The 19,261-nt window shown below is 33.4% G+C and overlaps 1 protein-coding gene across 1 annotated transcript; it reads right to left on the bottom strand.

Annotated features, from left to right (window-relative positions):
* Positions 1-9,586: 9,586 nt before the first annotated feature.
* Positions 9,587-13,335, bottom strand: LOC131653645 (beta-glucosidase 18-like). The gene is made up of 12 exons (XM_058923897.1): positions 13,037-13,335; positions 12,891-12,957; positions 12,641-12,699; positions 12,473-12,548; positions 12,316-12,390; positions 11,987-12,074; positions 11,589-11,841; positions 11,394-11,509; positions 10,810-11,062; positions 10,475-10,577; positions 10,233-10,341; positions 9,587-10,147 (listed from the first exon to the last, which is right to left on the bottom strand). The coding sequence occupies exons 1-12, from the start codon at positions 13,184-13,186 to the stop codon at positions 9,913-9,915; spliced, it is 1,584 nt and encodes a 527-aa protein (XP_058779880.1). The 5' UTR covers positions 13,187-13,335; the 3' UTR covers positions 9,587-9,912.
* Positions 13,336-19,261: the final 5,926 nt, after the last annotated feature.

The raw sequence follows: 19,261 nt of genomic DNA, 5'->3' as shown, positions 1-19,261 counted from the left end.
AAGCCATAGGAAATGTCTGTGTTATTCCAACTAGTCAACTCCCTGTTCCATGTGTCAAAGGAGACCGTATATCCATCTTGATCCCAGAAGATGAATATCTATTGGGACTGGAAGCTTGCAAGCATAACTTACATGGGAAATTCTTTGGCCAAAAGGAACCACACCCATCACCGTCCTGCAGCTCAAAACAAAGCTACAAGAGTTATGGAGCTCCCTACCAAAATGGGGGATAACGTCACTCGGTAAGGGGTTTTATGAATTCTCTTTCTCTTGTCTGGAAGATGTTCGTCGGGTTCGTTCAGCACCGTCTTGGAATCTCAACCCAGGTATTCTCAAGTTATTCACTTGGACCAAAGATTTTGTTCCCACAAATATGAATTAGAGTTTTGCACAGGTTTGGGTTCGTATTCATGGCTTGGCACAGGAATACTGGAGACCGAAAATTTTATTTACGATTGCTAGTAGCATTGGTAAGCCCATCTGCATCGACTCAACATCCAACAAACCCATGCTCGATCGTCCTTTTGGACATTATGTCAGGGTTCTTGTAAACATAGACCTCTTGAATGATTTACGGGACAAAATCCTTGTTGAAAGGGCAGGATACGCCTTCTTTATGGATATCGAATACGAGAAACTCCCTGAGTTTTGTAGCTACTGTAAAAATATGGGACACAACATTCACACGTGCAGAAGAAAACAAAATTCAGAGCAGCAACCCAATACCAAAATCAAAGAGCATAATAAAGAGCATAATCAACCTCACCAACCTCAATTTCCTATTCCAAGGGGCAAAGAGCCTATTGTTGATAAAACCCCTCCGGATGTAGGACAAACTAGTGGGATCCAAAAAGTTTTGGAGATCAACCCAGCTGACCGTTCTTTGATGGAGGCTGAAATCCAAACCCCTTCGGCCGAGAAAAACGCACAAGCTACTATACACAAGCCCGACAACACTAACATTCAAATAGAGGTTCAAAACAACAACACAATTCTCACCCCCATCGGAGAAATTGAAGACAACAGATTGGCAGAGGAAAGGAATTAATGTATTATACTCAAACAGGTTGCTACTCTCAACCACTTGGACGATTCTAGCTCTGATTCAGAAATAGTTGTGGAAACACAAATGGATAAATTGAAAAGCCCTGCAAATAAATTCCTCACAGATTCTTGGGGAAACTTGGCTGAGCAGCTGGAGAAGATAGGATCTTCGGAGGAGGACGACGAAATTTTTACTGAAGTGATTACTAAAGCCTGAAAGAAAAAGAGCAGAAGAAAAACAAAAACCAAAGAGATTTCAAGTACCAGACCCAAAGCTGGTTCCGAGAAAACCTCTCAATGAAGTGCCTTTTTTGGAACATTAGGGGCATAGCTAACTCCCCCTCAAAGTTAGCTCTTAAAAACCTTATTAAAACGCATAAGCCTGATTTTTGTTTTATTGCAGAACCATGGATGTCTCATACCCTTTTCCCCCCCTTCTTTTTGGAATAGACTCAACATGAAACTTTTTGCTGTTAACAATAGGGATCCTCTTCTTCCCAACCTTTGGTGCATCTGCACCAGCAACCTTGATTCTCAAATCCATAGTTCTTCTGACCAACATGTCGCTTTCACTTTCACCTTCAACAACAAGACTTTAGGGATTTCTGCCGTTTACGCCTCAACATGTCACATTAACCGTCGAACCCTTTGGAATAACCTCTCTTTCCTAAACTCAAACTCTTTGCCGTGGAGCTGCATTGGGGACTTTAACTCCATCCTTGGTGCGCATGAGCATCGAGGCTCTTGTAGCCCTAATCGTATCCCTATTTCAGATTTCAAAAGTTGGGTCGATTATAACAACCTTCTGGATCTTCCTTTCAAAGGTAACCTCTACACCTGGTATAATGGTAGAATCGACAATGCTTCCATTGAAAGGAAGTTGGATCGAGCTTTCTGCAACCAAGTTTGGCTCAATGAAAGCTTTATTGTCTCCTCTTTATTGCTCTTTGTTTCCCTTGGTCCCTCTTTGTTGCTTCGAAATCAAGAGAGGGCTGCTCAGCTTGAGTTGGAAAACTCTTTAAAACAGGAGGAGTTCTTTTGGGCCGAAAAAGCTAATATGGAATGGCACAAAGAGGGTGACCGTAACACGATCTATTTCCACAGAATCGCTAAGATGAAAACCTCGAAAAATGTTATATCGCTTCTGATGGATGGAGACAAGACTGTTACTGATAAAGAAGCAATGGCTAACCTGGCTGTTTCACATTTCACTAACCTTTTCTGTTTTGTAGGTACACAGCAGAATCTTTATTGTGTTGGTGAGGTGATTCCAAATCTGGTCACTAAAGACATGAATAATATTTTAACAGTTCTACCTTCCCATGAGGAAATTAGAAGTGCTGTTTTCGGTTTGAACAAGCAAAGTGCGCCGGGGCCAGATGGTTTTGGAGGCTATTTCTACCAAACCTACTGGAATATCATAAAAGATGACGTTTGTGCAGCGGTTCTTCAATTCTTTCAGTATGGTAATTTCATTCCTAATTTCAATGTCAGCAAGATCATCCTCATCCCTAAGTCGCCGGATGCGCAATCTATGAACATGTATCGGCCGATTGCGCTTTCAAATTTTAATGCAAAGATCATATCCAAAATCGTCGCGTCTAGACTAGCCTCAATGATGTCTTCTTTGATCTCAAAAGAGCAATGTGGATTTATTCCGGGTAGAAACATCAAAGATTGTATTTGTATTGCTTCGGAAGCCATCAATGTTTTAGACAAAAAAAGCACTTTTGGAAATGTTGCCATGAAAGTAGACATTTCAAAAGCGTTTGACACTATCAGATGGGAGTTTATTTTGCAGGTCCTTCGTTGCTTCGGCTTCAACTCTATTTTCTACAATTGGATAAAGGCTATCATAAATTCAGCTCGACTTTCAATTTGTTTCAATGGGGAGCTTCACGGTTTTTTCAAATGTAACCGCGGCGTTCGTCAATGGGGTCCGCTCTCGCCTATTCTCTTCGTCTTGGCTCAAGAAGTGTTGAGTAGACTTATTACAAATCATGTTTCCAAGGGTTCTATTAGTCGAATTAGCGCATCCAAGTCCAACTGGGTTCCGTCTCACAGTATGTATGCCGATGATATCATGATTTTCTGCTCCGGTCGCCGATCCAATATAAACTGCCTGAAAGACATTTTCAATACATATGCTGCGGCTGCTGGGCAGATCGTTAACCTTGATAAGTCTTTTATTTTCATGGGGGGCATGAACAATAGTGTTAAGGCCATTATCATTGAGGACACAGGTTTTAAATTGGGTGCTCTGCCTTTCTTTCATCTTGGTGCTCCTTTGTTTAAAGGAAGAGTTAAAAGTTGTCACATTGCTCCCATCATTGACAAAATCTCTGCCAGACTTGCTAGTTGGAAGGGAAACTGTCTCTCTATGGCTGGTAGGCTAGTTTTGGTGAAATCTATTATCCACAGCATGACCCTTTACACCATTTCTATCTACAATTGGCCCTCGACAGTTATCGAATTGTTGGAGAAAGCTTGTAGAAACTTCCTCTGGTCTGGCTGCACTTCTACAAAAAAATGTGTGTTGTCTCGTGGAAAAAGTCTTGTCAACCGTTCTTGAATGGAGGCCTGGGTTTACGTTCCTTCTGTTGTCTGAATGAAGCCACAAACATGAAGATGATGTTCGACATTCTTAATAGTAAGGAAGATTGGCCTGTTTTGATTAGGAAAATGGTCATCAAACCTTATGGGTGCATTAATTACCACGTTTTTTCCTCCATCTGGACCAGTGTCAAAGTTGAACACAAAAATATTCTAAACAACTCTTGCTAGAATCTCGGCTCCGGCAATTTGGTCTCATTCTGGATGGATCCTTGGTGCGGTTACCCCCTCATTGATGATACCACCATGGAAGTCTTGATAAGCAAAGGTATTAACCCTCAGATTAAAGTTTCAGATCTTTCTTCAAATGGTCAGTGGTGTATCCCTTCCAACTGGTTTCTTGGTTTCCTTTCCTTGTTACTCGGCTGCTTTACATCTCTGCTCCTAATGAGGCTCACGATGATTTAATGGGTTGGAAGCATAGCATTTCAGGTCATCTAGATCTGAAAGAGGCTTACGGGTTTAAATCGACTCTCCTCGCGTCTGCCCCTTGGTGTAAGGTGATTTGGCATAACAATATTCCTCTGAGCAGGTCCATCCTAGTCTGGCGCATGATTCACGGCAAAATTCCCACAGGCGACTTCTTCATCGAACATGGTTTTTCGATTACCTCTATGTGTCCGCTTTGCCGTAAACACACAGAATCTTTATTTCATCTTCTTTTTGGCTGCGCTTTCTCCATGTATCTTTGGGAATGGTTAATGCGAAAATTCCACATCACTGCACCGCCTGCTTCCATCACTGACTGGTTGAAGATAAGCACTCTCAACAAATCTCCTCAGGTTGCCCTCATTCATAGTGCGGCAGTAGTGAATCTTCTGAGCATTATTTGGCAGCTTCGTAATGCGGCTAGACACAACAATATCAATCCCAACATTGATTATGCCACTGAATGGATTTCGAGGCAAGTCCATTTTCCGAAAACTCTTCAAAAAAAGCCTCTAATATCAACATGCTGGATTTCATTCTTATCAAAGAATTTAAAGTCAACATTATCCCTCCTAAAGCTCCCTCTATAATTGAAGTGATTTGGACTCCCCCATCGTTTGGATGGATTAAGTGCAATTGCGACGGGGCCTTCTTACATGACTCTTCTAATATTGGCGGTGCTGGTTTATTTCGCAACCATAGAGGAGACTTCATCCTTACTTTCGCGGAAAATATTCGCTGCAATTCTTCGGTTCATGTGGAATTTGGTGCGGTTGTTCGTGCCATGGAGATAGCCATAGATAGAGGTTGGCAAAAGCTTTGGGTTGAAACCGATTCTTCCTTGGTCGTCAAAGCTTTCTCCAACCACAGATTAGTGCCTTTTATTTTTAGGACCCGTTGGTCTTTCTGCTTACAGCAAGCTAACTTTACGAATGTATTTATCTCTCACATCTATAGGGAAGGTAACTCCTGTGCCGATTTTTTGGCTAATTTAGCACTCGGCATTGGCTCTACCACTATTTTCGATTCCATCCCGTTGGGGATTAGGAATGATTTGGTAAAGATTAGGCTAGGTATATTGTAACACCCCAATTCTACCCCAAAATAAATAGTAAGAAAATATCAGAGTATTTCAAATTTCCAACATCAGGATGTCACATTCAACTTAAACACGTAGACACATCACATACAATCATGATATATCAAATCTCAGAGTACCATTTCAGATAAAGAGTCAAATACTCCATTAATATATCAGATCCAACATAATGATCTCAACAATTGCAGCGGATAAATGAATATTCCATCATATTAGAAATAACATCTTTAACACTTAATATAAACAACTCCAACAATATCTCAAATACATATAAAATCCAGACAAAACAAAATAACAACATAAGGTATTCGTCCCCCCCGAGTGCTACGTATCAGAGTGACGACACCTTGACCAACTAAGATAGACGGCTAAACATCAGGAGTACCTGCACATTACCCACGAAAGGCAACACGAGCAGTAAGGGTTAGATACCAAACCATCTATAAGAATATACAATAAATAAGATCTTAGAGATAAAGAAATTATATACGTACTACTTCCAGCATCAACACATAATCTCATCAAAATCAACGTTACCACAAAACAACCACATCAACTCAATAATGCAACTCAATCATGCAACTTAATGAAATGAGAATGCATGTGGTACCATTTGGAGTAAAACTCCCAACTTAAACAATGCCATTTAGGCCAACTTGGTAAGCATATAGCTTCAACTTAAACAGCGCCGTTAGGCCAACTTATACAATGCCAATTCAGGCCAACTCAGATGTTATGCTATGTACATGCCTTTATGTTCAATTAAGACACACACAAATTAATAACAACCTCATCTACAACTTAAACGCAACAACTTAATCACAACAACAACAACTTCAATGCAACGACAATTTCAACAACACATAATCTCACAAACTACTAAGCAACCATATTTATTCTATTAAATACGTACATTATTAAAAATAGAATTTTCTCTAATTAATATTTAACTAAATGTTAATATTTCTCAAACATGTCAATTCTATTAGAAATTCTATCTAATCCTAAACAATACTACTTTAACCTATAAGCACTAACTATTTATTAACCAAAACTCTAATTAAATTATAATAGCCCTTAATTAAATAAATAGTTACCAATTATTATTAATAATATTATATGTATCATTAAAGTCACCTAAAGTCAACATGTAGAAACAACAGGAAGTACTAAAAGAAATGTGGCAAGCATGAATGATAAAAGAAAAAGGGCACACATCTTTCTTTTCCTTTTAACACTCCACTTAATAGTTAGATAACTTTAAATATAAAACAAAAAGATATGTGAGGTACACACACATGAAGGTGGGTTGAAATCATTAGTGATATATTTTATACTTGTTCTTGCAGTAATAGTTCACTAGATAACAAAGTAGTAGTTCACTAGATAACAATTCTCTTGTTCACAATAAAAGCCAAATAAAACGTGGCAAGCACCACCACCACACTACAAAACATGGAGACACTACACAGAAGAAAACAGGCGCCTAGATTGAAGCGAATAGTGTCTCAATTAATAGAAAGCACTTACTTTATTTTTTATTTTTTATTTTTTATTTATTTCCACCAACACAATGCCAACACCTATCCTATCCTATACTGTTTAATTATATTTCCAGATTCTAATTGATTAATAAACTATCTCCTAGTCAATTTCTACACAACTAATAGTATGAAATAATACCCTAAACCCAAAATAAAATTCATCCCATACTCAAATAAATAGTAAGATTTTACACCCTTACCTTGGTTATTTGAGATCTACAAAAATTTTGAGTGAAGAAAGTTGCTCCTAGTCTCCAAGAATAACAAGATGCGCCTCTTTTCTTCTTCTCCAACCCTAGCTTCACGTTTTGTGTTCCTCTGGTACTGTTCACTTCTTCTTTCTTTCTACTTCTATTCTTTTCAAAAATATATCATATGTCATTATTTAATCTTGTTGGGCCTAAAGAAATTAACACCCCCTCAACACTACATGTAAACACAAAAGCCCAAATAATTTACTTATATCCTTAATAAATAATACTCTTTTATTAATAATTCCAATTATTAATAAAATCCGACTTATTTAAAATAATTCCAACTTTTTCCGATAAATTCCAATTTTTTTAAAAAATATTCTAAAACATTTAATTAAATAAATAATTAAATATTGGGGCGTTACATATACCTTTCTTTAGGTTTGCGTAATTTGGGGCTAACTGGTCCCCGTTTTGTAACGTTTCTTTTTTTTTTATATATCATCATCTTATTTAAAAAAAAAATTATATATATTAAGATGCAGTTTAATTGTTTGACATATTTATATGTAACAAATTAATTTATCCATATAGATTATGAATTAATTTCAGTTTATTATAATCAATCAAAAATTAATTTCAATTTATTATTTAATGTTCATACTTAAATATTTATTACACTAATTCATATTTCTTATTTAATATTATTAATTTTTAAATAGTAATAAAGTTATATTATTAAATGTTAATTCATATGGTAATATGAATATAGTAATTTTATTGATTCATATAGTAATTCATATAGTAATTTTAATAATGGAGGAGAGAGAAAAAATATTTACACATAATATCCACCACTTATTTTAAAATCCAATGATTCAGATTCATTATCACATTCTCATATAAAAAAAACATTCTCATATGATATGCCTTATATATATATATATATATATATATATATATATATATATGGGTACGACTCAAGTGAGAACACTTGGTTATTATGATAAATGAGAACAATGAATCACGACCATTCAATTTTGATTTGTTGATTTTAATGGACTGGATTGGTTTCTCTTTCTATGTTGATTTAGAATAAATATTAAGGATAATAGAAAGAGAAACCAATCTAATCCATTAAAATCAACAAATCAAAATTTGATGGTCGTGATTCATTGTTCTTATTTCTCATAATAACCAAGTGTTCTCACTTGAGTCGTCCTATATATATATATATATATATATATATATATATATATATATATATATATATATATATATATATATATATATATATAATATGATAATATGTAGTAATATGTTATTATTAATGTTAAATATATATGAGCAAATATGAATAAATAAATATATATTAATATATATATATATATATTAATAAATATTTTAATATATTATTAACGTTAATAAATTCGAAACTATATTTAAAATTAATTCATAAAATATTAAGTTATTATTATATAAAAAATTTGTTATAAATTAATTTTATTTTACAATTATAATACACTAAAAATTAATTTCGATTTGTTCATCCAAATATATACTATATATTACAAATTAATTTTATTTTATTATTATATATTAAAAATTAATTTCAATTTATTTTTAAATATATACCAATTTATTATTATATATTAAAAAATTGTACATCAAATCAAATTTTAATAGTATATATTAAAATATAAAATTAATATATTAATATATTTATATATATATATATATATATATATATATATAGAATAAATTAATAATTTAATATATATACTAATATAATATTATTATTGTATTGATAATATATTAATAATATTTACTATAGTATAATAGTAAGTTAATATATATATAATGCTTTGTTAATATTTACTACACTAAATAATAAACTGAAACTATATTCAAAAATATAGACTGAAATTATAAATAATAAAATAATGTGTTAATAGTATATATATAGTTTGCAATTCTAAAGACAAAGAAGCAATATCCAAGTAGGTAAAGAATGCCCCTTTATCATGCATGTGTTATCCATATCCAGCAATGTCTAAATCTCCTGAGGGCAATCATTAAAAATAACATGTCTGCTAACGCGTAACTATAACGAGCAAGAACATCAACCATGCGATTTTACATGTTTATTCTTGCAAATTTTAAATACAATCATCACTCACAATAAAATAATACAAAATATAAACTTAAATAAATTTTAAATAAGGTTTACTGCAAACTGAAAAAAAATTGTTCTAAATAGGATTTAAATAAAGTCTAATTTTATTTTTGTTTCATTTTTTTAAAAAATAAAACATGAAAACGACGTCGTTTTGTGCGGAAAAAAAGAGCATGCATTTGAACCGCTGATTTTTTAAAACCGGCGGTTCACCGATTTTTCTAATTTTGACCGGTTCTCACCGGTTCAATAATATACCCGATCCAGCAATCAGATCAGACCGGTAACTCCTCCGATTCCCGGTTCCACCGGCCGGTCCGGTCTAGTTTTTAACAATAATAATAATAAATCAAATTTAATTATTGTATTCAGATCTTGTACCAAAAAAAAACAATTATGAAACTCTCATCAATGCAAATTCATTTTTTATTTTAAAAAACCCTCAAAATTTGGGTTTCTTCAAACAAGCAAATCTTTGCTTGAGAATCAACAACTTTGCTTACTACCATATGGCATGTATTAATTTTTTCCATGGATACTACTCCAACTGCTATTTTACATTCAAAATTGCACCATTCCAAAAGCATAAACAAACAAACAACTAAACACTTGGAGTCTCATATTAACACATGCCAAAAAAAAGTATAAACATTAGTTGACCAAGATTCTATTTATGAAGTGGATATATAATTTGACACTGATTTCATTAAGCTGGAAATTATAGCTTCACATAAAATCCCCAAATAATAAATAGTATGATGTTATCCATCATCAATATATTGATATAGAATTACATGATCAATTTCAAATAACTTAGACAACAGCTGTTGTCACATAATTGCTTCTATTCTTCTTGCTCAAGTCTTTTATGTTGCTATCATTAGTCCTGTTGAGGAAATTAGAAAACCATGGAACAGAAAGTTTGGGAATTCTTTCAAGTGTGTTCATATCCACATGATAAAGTCCAAATCTTATATTATATCCGCCATTCCATTCAAAGTTGTCGAACAATGACCATATCATATATCCTCTTACATTTGCACCTTTTCTGCACATAATACAATTATCCATAGTCAACAAAGTAACCCGAAACATTCGTAAAAAAAACAAAGTTGCTCATCGTCATCGCTTACCTTATCGCTCGAAGCAATGCTGCAAGGTAAGCTTTATGATACTCTATCCGTTTGTAATCGTGTAATATATCATTAATTGTCATAGTTTGATTGAGTGGTGAAGAATATCCTGCAATGAATTTTGTATAACCATCAGTGATATATGAACCGACGTATACCTCCAAACCGAAATTGAAGTGTTTGGTATTATATTAACATATGAGAAAAGAGAGATCAATTAATGTTATTCAGTATTCACATACCATTTTCTGTAATATACATGGGCATGTTATGGTATTTAATCTTTATGTAGTCTACAACCTTCTCCAAGCTCTTTGGAACCACAAAGAATCTTGACATTCCTGTCTGCTCAAAACAAAAGAAACCATACAAACTGTTCAGGTTCACTAGACCATACCTAATCGTTTATCATATAATTGTTCACGATGTGTCTGGCTCTCTGGTAAGACTTTGATTTTGTAACTTTAGGGGATGAAGTTCAGATCTTGTAAAATGGACACCAATTATCAAATATTAAATGGAAAATTAGTGACAAGTTATAACCAATGATAAGAGAAGCTGGACTGCATACGAGTACCTGATCACCAATTGGAATGCCATCTCTCATTCCAGTTGTTTCCACAAAGCCTCTTATTGGTCGAGAAGAATTGAGAGAACAGATAGAGAGAAAGCAATCCTTGGCATAGAGAGCTCCATAGTTATTGATTCCAATGAAGTCCAAGCTTCCTCTTAGGAGACTTTTCTCCTTAGGAGAAAACCTTGGCAACTGGTTCCCAAGAATAGAGCGCATCTCAGCAGGGTACTCGCCAAAAACTAGGGGTTCCAGTAACCTTCTTGCCATCAAAAAAGCAAGAAAAGTTACTAAAATGAATGAAGGAACTATTTTTCTGTTATTTCTTGTCATTAATTAATAATGTAAGAAAATTTAGTAAGTAGTGACACACTTTCATGTCAAATTTAGGCGAGGGCGCAATGATTTAGTAGGATTAATTCCCAAAATATTGAGAGGCATAACCGAATTTCAACCGATACATAAAGAGTGTGTTGAAAAGTTAGTGTTCTGCTATCGATCTTTATATGCATAATAGTTTATGTAGTAAAAATTATCAAGCCAGAAGAAAAAAAAATTCTGCGTACTTCCGCTGTTTCTTAATGACTTACCAGTCTACGACAAAAGCCAAAGCCCTATTTACAGCCTGTCTATCACATTCTTCATCTCTGAGAGGTTCATACATGAAGGTATGTGCAACAATACCAATGGTTCCACCTTGATTTTCCTGCATCAATTCATCACTTTCTAGTTAAACAATTCATTTCACTCCCTCCATTTTAAAATTTCAAAATAAGTGTTGTTACCTGATAGTGCTGGCGGTATAATTCAACAGCCTTTGCATGAGACAGCAACATATTGTGCATAACAAGGAGAGGCTCAACATCAGAGTTACCGGTATAACAGTTTCCAAAAGGAGGGGAACAGTGACTAGGAGGGAATGTTCCCCTTATGAAAGCAAGGTCTGTAACCAAGGTTGGCTCATTGATGGTAGCCCAGTACTTAACCCTATCTCCAAAACTCTTAAAACAAATTTCAGCAAAATGGACAAAATCTCTCCTGAAAAAACCAAATATACAGTTACCAAAATCTCATTCATCTCGTAACTCAAACTTTTGAAGTACAATTGTGCAACCAATAGAGTTGTTCTACTAACAGGACAATGCATAATACTTTTGACAAAAAATGAGAGAAGTGGATTTACTGAATTAGGGGACTGAGCCAACCACCATATCTTTCTTCCAGCTCATGTGGCAAGTCGTGATGATGAATTGTCACAAATGGCTCAATTCCTAAATCAAGCAAGCTATGCCCAGATTTAGATATAACTATTTGTTACAAAATATATTACACGGACACGACATGATACTCACACATTAACATCGGTAATAAGATGAGAGAATAGAATAATTAAATGTAATACATAGTATCAATGTCGCATTGGTGTAGGACATTCTAACGTTGATGGACACCAGACACGTCTTCAATCAGAAGTGTCGGTGCTATGTAATTAAGTGAAGGATTGTTACTCACCTCTAAGTAGCAAATTATCAATAAGATTGTTGTAGAACATAATCCCAATTGGATTTATGTCTCCATATAATCCATCTGTTACAGCTCATGAACAATGAATTAGTCTAGAAGCTAATTCGAATTAGAAATATAAAATTGTGATTTAGGGAATACTTACTAGGTAGAATCCTAGTCCATGAAATTGAAAATCTATATACATTTACCCCAAGAGATGACATCAATTTAATGTCTTCCTATCGAAAACAATGATTTAGACTTTAGAAAATGCAAGTACATTATGAATCTAATATCATCATCATATTGTTATTAACATTATAATTATTACCAAATAACGATGATAATGATCAATTGCTACATCACCATTCTCATCATTGTTTATCATCCCTGAAAATTTATCAAATTGTATTCATATATGATAAAGTTTATATAGAAATAGCATGCAACATGACGATAAGTTGAACCACTACCAGAAGCAGTGAATATTTTACAGAGAGTACAAAGGCTCGTGCATAACAATTGTATTGTAATTAATATTAAATTAAGTTAGAGTAATGAGATAATTAGTAAAAATGCACCTGGTGTGTGACTAAATACATCCCAATTGCTTAAACCTTTACCATCTTCAAATGCTGCTCCTTCAATCTATTAAAAAAATCATTAACTCAAACAAGAAAAGTGAAGTATTTGAGAAGAAGAAAAAAAGAGGTTGAAGTAGAAGTACCTGGTAAGAGGAAGTGCTTGTTCCAAAGAGGAAACCATTTGGGAATTGAGATCTTGTGATATCTTCTTCAATTTCATGGCAAGTTTGAACATGAAAAAGAGAAGAGTAAAAAAGTGTAAGCAACACAACATTCATAAGCCATTTTGGCATTTTTTTATTAAACTCACTGATCAGTGATCACTGATGCAACAAAAACTCAATTATTTATTGTTAACTATCATTTTGCATCATTAAAAATTATTGGCCTTAAGTTTGTTTAGGTGCTTGCTTACTGTACTTGATAAGAGGTAGGATTGGTTTCATTGCTTGTGGTATTTGATAAGACATAGTAGACAAAATATATCATGCAGTAGGGGGACAAGATTTGATGTCTTGATTATCAAAGTGACTCAATTTTGGTCTATATAGACTAGTCATTTAAGTTATTAGTATTATTTATTTGTTTGATTTTTTGGTTACAAGACTAAAAATCCAAAATCAAAAATCTTAGAATGAATTTGTAGGGTAAGCTATCAAGAAGTATTTAATCTTGGGGAGGGGAATAGTGAATTTAGAAATTTTAATTGCAGCAAGTGTCTGAGTTGTCATTTTTAAACCGATTGTTGTCGTCCTTAGTTGTGAAAACTAGGCATTAGAAAATCCAAGATAATGTTGTTGTTTACTAGTATTTTTAGTAGCAAATTACAAGTTTGTTGGGTGAGAATATAGACACAAAGAAGTCTAGAAAGGAGGGGGTTGAATAGATTCATTCCCTTAGAGACAATTTGACAAATATTTTAGGTCTCATATATGAAATCAGAGATTTTAAAAAGTGCGGAAGCAAAACACCAAAACAATAGAGCTTGAAAGTATCTCAATGAATTGAACCAAGTGAAATAGTACATGAAGTTACTAAATACTTGATTGCTTCTAATGCAAGTCACTCACAAGATAACCAAAGCCGCTTAACAAAGTGATTTAATAACTCTTTACATAGATGTTCTATCAAGACATAATTGGATTCATGATAATTCAATAAGATTGATACACCATAGATCTAAGCTTATACATTAAATCTCTATAAATACGGTCTAACCTATATGGCATACAATCAGTGCAATAATGCACTAATGTAATATAAAAATTGATGAATACTAGAAAATTAAAAGAGATTAGGAAAAAAGAAAAGATATATATATATATATATATATATATATATATATATATATATATATATATATATATATATATATATATATATATATATATATATATATATATATATATTTCAACATTCATACTCACTTTGCCTACTCTACTCTCATACTCACTTTGCCTACTCTACTCTCCAATGGTGTTAAAAACCATTGAAAAATAATCACAATCTTCCACTATTTTGATAAGTTTGATACAAGCATTTTGGTTACAATGAACTATCAAACGATAATTCCCTCTATTGATGTATACACTTAAACTGCTAACAAAAATAAGATCTCTAAAAGATCTTGATCCAATAACCTTGTCACCCACAATAACCTGCTCCAAGTATTCGTATGTGGCAATCCATCTGATTCTACCGATTTCTTGTCTGAGTGATTTCCATTAGCTAAGAGTTGATTGGAAAACTCCTAACTTTGCCTGCAATCAATATTTCTCTAACTCCACCTAAGATGGATAACTTCCACCTCCGTCTTACGGACATTTGATACTTGATCTCGCCAAAATCTTCCTTGAAGCATAGTGAAACTCTCTTTTTAATGGATGATAGCAAATACCAAACTGCATCCAAGAAATTATATATGCACCTGTTACAAACAACAAACTTCACACAAAAACATTAGATACCTTAATGTACCGCTAGTCTCTCTTAACAGTCAATCTTTAGAGATGATGATCCACAACAATGAAAAATGACTAAGGATAAAGATGATAAACAGTGTCAGACTATCTCACAAACACTCTAAAACACAAGGTGCTAGTCAAAGGTTTAGATTAATGTGAATGAAGAATACACACACAAGGTTCTCTCAAATTTTTGAGTAAATGGGTCTTGGTTCTTGATTGTTATAATGAGCTTGATTTATCATGAACAACATAACAAAATTAATCAACTCACTATATTTAATTCACTCAAAACAAAAACAAATTGTTCAAGAACAAAATGCAACAAAAAGAAGTGAATTTGACACTTATTACACTCAAGAGGTTGTTCTAGAGAAGAAGAGAAAGATTCATTGTGATGGGTATAGACAAACTAAGAAAAGAAGACAAAATTTCTTCTTTGTCTCTATGGGATTCACCCATATGTTTCACTCACTTGTTTCTTTCACCAAAGAAACAACTATTTAAATCAAGGATGAAAAATGAATCTCGTGAAGCTTTGATTTAAATCAAGAAGAAACTTAGATTCAAGTAAATTTGATCAAAGCCCAAATAGAGCTTCATGGAGGCATTTGAATCAAACCAGGATTTTCACTTAATTCCAATCACATGAGTTTGTGATTCGAAACATGTTCATTTTTGTGATTTGAATCAAATTGTCCAAAGGCAATTCCCAGTTTTCACAAGGCTTATGATTCGAATCATGTTTAACACTTGATTCTAATCAAATAACTCAACATCCATATTTAAGAGCTCTAACTTATGATTCAAGCCACGCCTGGTGAAACAACAAAGTAGCAATTTGCTAGGATAAAAAAGAAACAATATCATGGATCAAAACACTCTTATTTAATTAAGAAAAAAGGGTTCTTAGTGGTACAACAACACAATAGCTAAAATGATTACAATACAATTGAAATACGAATAAGATACAAGCACACGAATATTAAATGAACAAAAAATTACAAATACGCAAATAGAATAAAACAACTAAATTCAAATTGACAAAAACATCAAAATAAATAAACGATACCATACGATATCATGACTTCAATTTCACAGTTTTCGTTCACTTAAGGGATTGAACTTGAAAAAAATTTTAAGGAAATTTTGAGTAACAAGTTTTAGAAAATGTATTCATGCTTGATGACTTAATGCTTGAATGTGGAACAATTAGATAGAAACTTCAAAAAGTAAAATGCATAATTGCTTGAAAGATAAAGTAAATGAAAGAAAAATGATAGAAGAAATCAAGTAAAATGCTTAGATTAAAAGTGAGATGCAGATTCATACATTTCTCACAAATTCATTATCTATATAACTTGGATGTTAGAATTCTATAGAGAACAACAGTGAAAAATTTGAACCCTTGTCCCTAAGACAAAAATTGTGAATATACTATGTACATCATTAACCGTCGACAACGGTCATCTCTCTAGTATTCGACACGTACACTGTTACATGGTCTTTTGTCCTCTACTTTGCTTCCACGTGTCTTCAGTTCTTGAACTACCACACATTACTTTTGTCGAAAAACACCTTCAAGTCTTCCAATTGCCTCTGTCAATAATCAATTTGTTTCCTGTCGACTACTTGTAATTTTGGCATCAAAAACATAATTTAGCTACTTGTGTTTCAGCTAGTGTACATCTTACACCCCACTCCGGTCGAATATGCTTGAATCGAAAATCATAAGCTAACAGATGTCCTCCAAAAATTCCATTTTCAATCATGTTAGCAATTTGGAAGAAAGGTGACACTTTTAGCAATGTTCAATCCATCTTCATTCGTCATTTTCATAATGACTATCACGACGTGAAAAATACCTTAGTGTACGAATGCTCAAAATAAACTACAAAGTCGCCACTAAAGTATTATTTTTAAAGGTAAACGTCAATAAAATCCTTTTAAGCAATGTTTTAAAAACCGGACCGGGCCGGCTGGTCGGACCGGTTGAACCGGGAACCGGCCAGGTTACCGGTCTGGTTCGATTGTTGGATCGGATATGTCATTGAACCGGTGTAAACAGGCGGTTTTCCAGAACCGGTGGTTTAAATGCATTTTTAATTTTTTTTATTTATTTTAAAAACTTAAAACAACATCATTTTAATTATTTTAATGAAAAATTTAAAAAAAAAATAAAGTAAAAAATTAAAAATAAAAATTAAAAAAGAAAATAAAAATAAAAATAAAGATTTTCGGATGCGGTTAATTTTGTTGCAGATGATTTTGATATTGAAGAAGGAGATACCAACATTGAAATAATTTTTTCTTCTTTAAAATTAAATTTAGTAGACAATGAAGTTACTTTATTATAATTTATTCAATTAAATTATTTTGCGATTAAATTTTGTTTGCAAATATATACTTTGTAATTTTGTACTATTTTATTATGTTTGATATTTAAGTTTAAAATTTGATTTTAAATTATGAACTTGTGAATTTATTTAAGATATGATATTTTTTAAAAATTTAAGTGCCAGTTATATTTTGTAGAGACTGAATCATCATGTTCGACATGTTTTATACCTATATAATTTTGTTATAACAACCGATCTGTTCAACCGAGTTATCCGGTTTAATCCGGTTTAGTCATACGGTTCGACCAGTGACCCAGTGGTTCGACCAATAAACCAGTGACCCAGTACTCTCACCGGTTTGATGTCCGGTCCGATTTTTAAAACACTGCTTTTAAGGAAGAAATGGTCGTTACAACCAAATCAGATTTGGGAGTCGGTTATGCAAGGTGAAGGTATTAGCACCCCTCACATCTGTTGTACTCAACGGGAACTTCCTAATAGGCAAGGGCTAAGTGTTTGCAAAGGAATGTTTGCAGTTTCATTATTTCTATTAAAAATACTTACAAAAGGGGAAATTTTAGTTTTTTATTAATATGATCAACAAGATTTCAAAATGTTATGCCTACGTATTTCCAAGTGCAATAAGAAAATTAGAGTCTCGTTTGTGGTAAAAAAATAAGTATTTTGTTTGTTGATTTTAGAGCATAGCGTTCGATCGCATGTTAGCGGTTAAACATCTGCATGTATGCTCGCATTATGGAGGCTTAGGCATTTGTTTGTATTTGTGTTGAAATGAATCTAACGTTATCCTTTTGTGAAAAAAAGATTTGTTTGAATGCATAGGAACAAAAAGTATTTGATGAGTTGAATGTTGATTTTAATTTATGAAAAAAAATATGTTTTTGCTATTATTTTTTCCTTAATCCAATCAATTGCATGTTTTTTTTATGTTTTTGCATTTGTTTCTAATTAAATGAAAAGGAAACATACTTTTGTGTTTTTGTTTTTTTTATTTGATTTTTTTATATTTTCCTAATAATAATAATGAAACAAATAAATCAAGTAAAATAGACAAAATAAATTAATTGACAAAATAGAGTGATTAAACAAAATAAAAAAAAATATTATAAGAAGTTAGGGCATCTATAACCAGATGCCTAACCTTGATTTGCTTGGCTTGTTCCCTCACTCAAAAGGCGGCCTTCGGTGTTATGTAGCATTTCACTTGCACTTGCTCCCCAAAAAAAAACGACTAGAGGCCCCTTGAAAGCTTTCAGATCATTTTGGTCGAGGAGGAGCCTCTCAAATGGATCCTAATAGAGGATATCTACAAAGCTCCTTGATCTACCAAGACTCTTCTAATTTCCTAATCAATGATCGTTGCAAGGATGGATACCTGTTGCATCTTTCCCTGAAAAGGAGATCTCAAACTTCGCTGACTTGATCTTGCCTTCTTTTAGACTTTTGGTAAGGTCCTCTATATTTAATATTTGGCGGGCATATCTTCTTCGGGAGGAACTGGTGTCTCTTCCCCTAGCGAATCCTCTCACAATGGTATTGATGTGTGGCATACAACCTTGTAGCTCTCTTCTTTAGATGACTCTTTTTCCTTTTTGGATCTGGGGCTTCTTGTATCGTCATGCCCACGAGACCTGGTACCACCTAGACATTAGGAGGATTCACCTTTGACGTAATTCTTAAAATGGCCCTCATGGATCAAACCACTCTATCTCTTTCTTAAGTTGGCAGCAGTATTCTATTGGGTGTCCTTTAACCATGTGAAACATACACCATATGTCAGGTTCAAGGCTCATAACATTGTTTTTGGGGTCAGAGGCATAGAAATATCATGTAAGTGGAAAACCCCCGCCATATCTGCTCACGATGAGTGTTCATGAGCGTGTAGCATTCCACGACCTTTCCACCTCGCTTGAACGTCGTTATGCCCTTGATGAACGAGGTATATTTGTTCTTCTGCGAGTGTTGTGAACCTTCGACTCAATGAACATACTCTTTTATGTCACATGCCTTATTATTAATGTTACTTTCCTCTCCCTTTATATAT

The sequence above is a fragment of the Vicia villosa genome, linkage group LG2 (assembly GCF_029867415.1).
Source record: "Vicia villosa cultivar HV-30 ecotype Madison, WI linkage group LG2, Vvil1.0, whole genome shotgun sequence".
NCBI lineage: Eukaryota > Viridiplantae > Streptophyta > Magnoliopsida > Fabales > Fabaceae > Vicia > Vicia villosa.
This window is presented reverse-complemented; position numbering and strand designations above follow the sequence as displayed.